At 52.0% G+C, this 1,333-nt stretch overlaps 1 protein-coding gene across 1 annotated transcript; it reads left to right on the plus strand.

The window, feature by feature from the left end:
* Positions 1-594: 594 nt before the first annotated feature.
* Positions 595-1,325, plus strand: LOC107125214 (zinc transporter ZIP2-like; the record flags this gene model as incomplete). Its single annotated transcript, XM_015428660.1, has 1 exon — positions 595-1,325. A coding segment is annotated over one exon (597 nt), but the record flags the coding sequence as incomplete, so codon positions are not given.
* Between the last annotated feature and the right edge of the window lie 8 nt (positions 1,326-1,333).

Below are 1,333 nucleotides of genomic sequence, written 5' to 3' on the forward strand. Positions count from 1 at the left end.
TCCTAAAATGTATCCTTCTGTGCTGTTTTTATAAACAGGGAGCTCTTGTCCTGAAACAGAATACTACTTCTGAAGATGATGATTCTGAGGTGAGTGCCCCGTCCTTTGACATCTCTGGCTCAGATTTTTTAATGGTGGGGGGTAAGCCACAGTAGCCACTAGATTGGATTAACAGCCCCTTGCCCAAAGATCTGTGTCCAGATGAAGGAGAGCGACTGGGTAGAAGGGACTCCTTGCCTCTCAATGGGTCAGGTCCATTTATGGCTCCTCTAGCTTTAAATTGCCCATAGATAAATGATTAGAGCCCTTGAAGTTCTTATAAGCATGTGCATAGATCATAAACAGGTTCTGAAGCACAGGTAGTTCTTAAGGCTACTTGCTGTGAGATGTTGTCATATGAGAAACACCTCTCCAAAGACCGCTGGGTAGGCAGAGGCTGTTTTCTGAATTAAAAGGAGTGGGGGGAGTGGTTGGAGGCAGATATTTTGATCTTGAGACCCAGGGGCTGGACTAGTGAGTGTGGAACACAACAATAGCCGTACATCTTACTGTATTTCCAAACCCACCCACCCCCCTTGTCACCCTTCACGGCAGGGATACCCATTCGGAGAACTCATCATCTCTTTCGGCTTCTTCCTGGTGTTTTTCATTGAGAGCGTGGTACTGTCCTGCTGCCCTCGGGCCGTCCATTCGCACGGCGACCCCGAAGCCCACGATGACCCTAAGGGCATGCCCGAGTCACACAGCTCCTTCCGGGCATTCGTGCTCTTCCTCTCGCTCTCCTTCCACTCCATCTTCGAAGGCCTGGCCATCGGCGTGCAGAAGGAGGACACGGGTGCCATTCAGCTCTGCCTGGCCGTGCTGATCCACAAGGCCATTGTGGCCTTCAGCCTGGCCCTGAAGCTGGTGCAGAGCGGCACCGAGCCCCGGTGGAGGCTTCTGTACCTGGTGGTCTTTGCCCTCATGTCCCCAGTCGGGATCGCTATCGGCATTGGGGTGTCCCTCTCCGACAGCGATGGAAGCGGCCTGGCCCAGGCGGTGCTGGAAGGGGTGGCGGCCGGGACCTTCCTTTACGTCACTTTCCTGGAGATCCTGCCCTACGAACTGCGCTCACACGAAAGCCCTCTCGTCAAGTTCTCCTTCATTGGCTTTGGCTTCTTTATCATGGCCGTCATTGCCATCTGGGCATGAAAAGACTTCCTGAGCTAGGGTTATCGTCGTGGAAATCCCATCACTCTTTCTAGGACAAAAAAAAGGAGAAACTCCTTAAGATAAGCCAAGAAGCAAAAATTCAAGGGAAGAGAACACAGTGGATCGAGAGACAAAGATACCA

The sequence above is a fragment of the Gekko japonicus genome, unplaced genomic scaffold, assembly GCF_001447785.1.
Source record: "Gekko japonicus isolate JY-2015 unplaced genomic scaffold, Gekko_japonicus_V1.1 scaffold26659, whole genome shotgun sequence".
Taxonomy (NCBI): Eukaryota; Metazoa; Chordata; class Lepidosauria; order Squamata; family Gekkonidae; genus Gekko; species Gekko japonicus.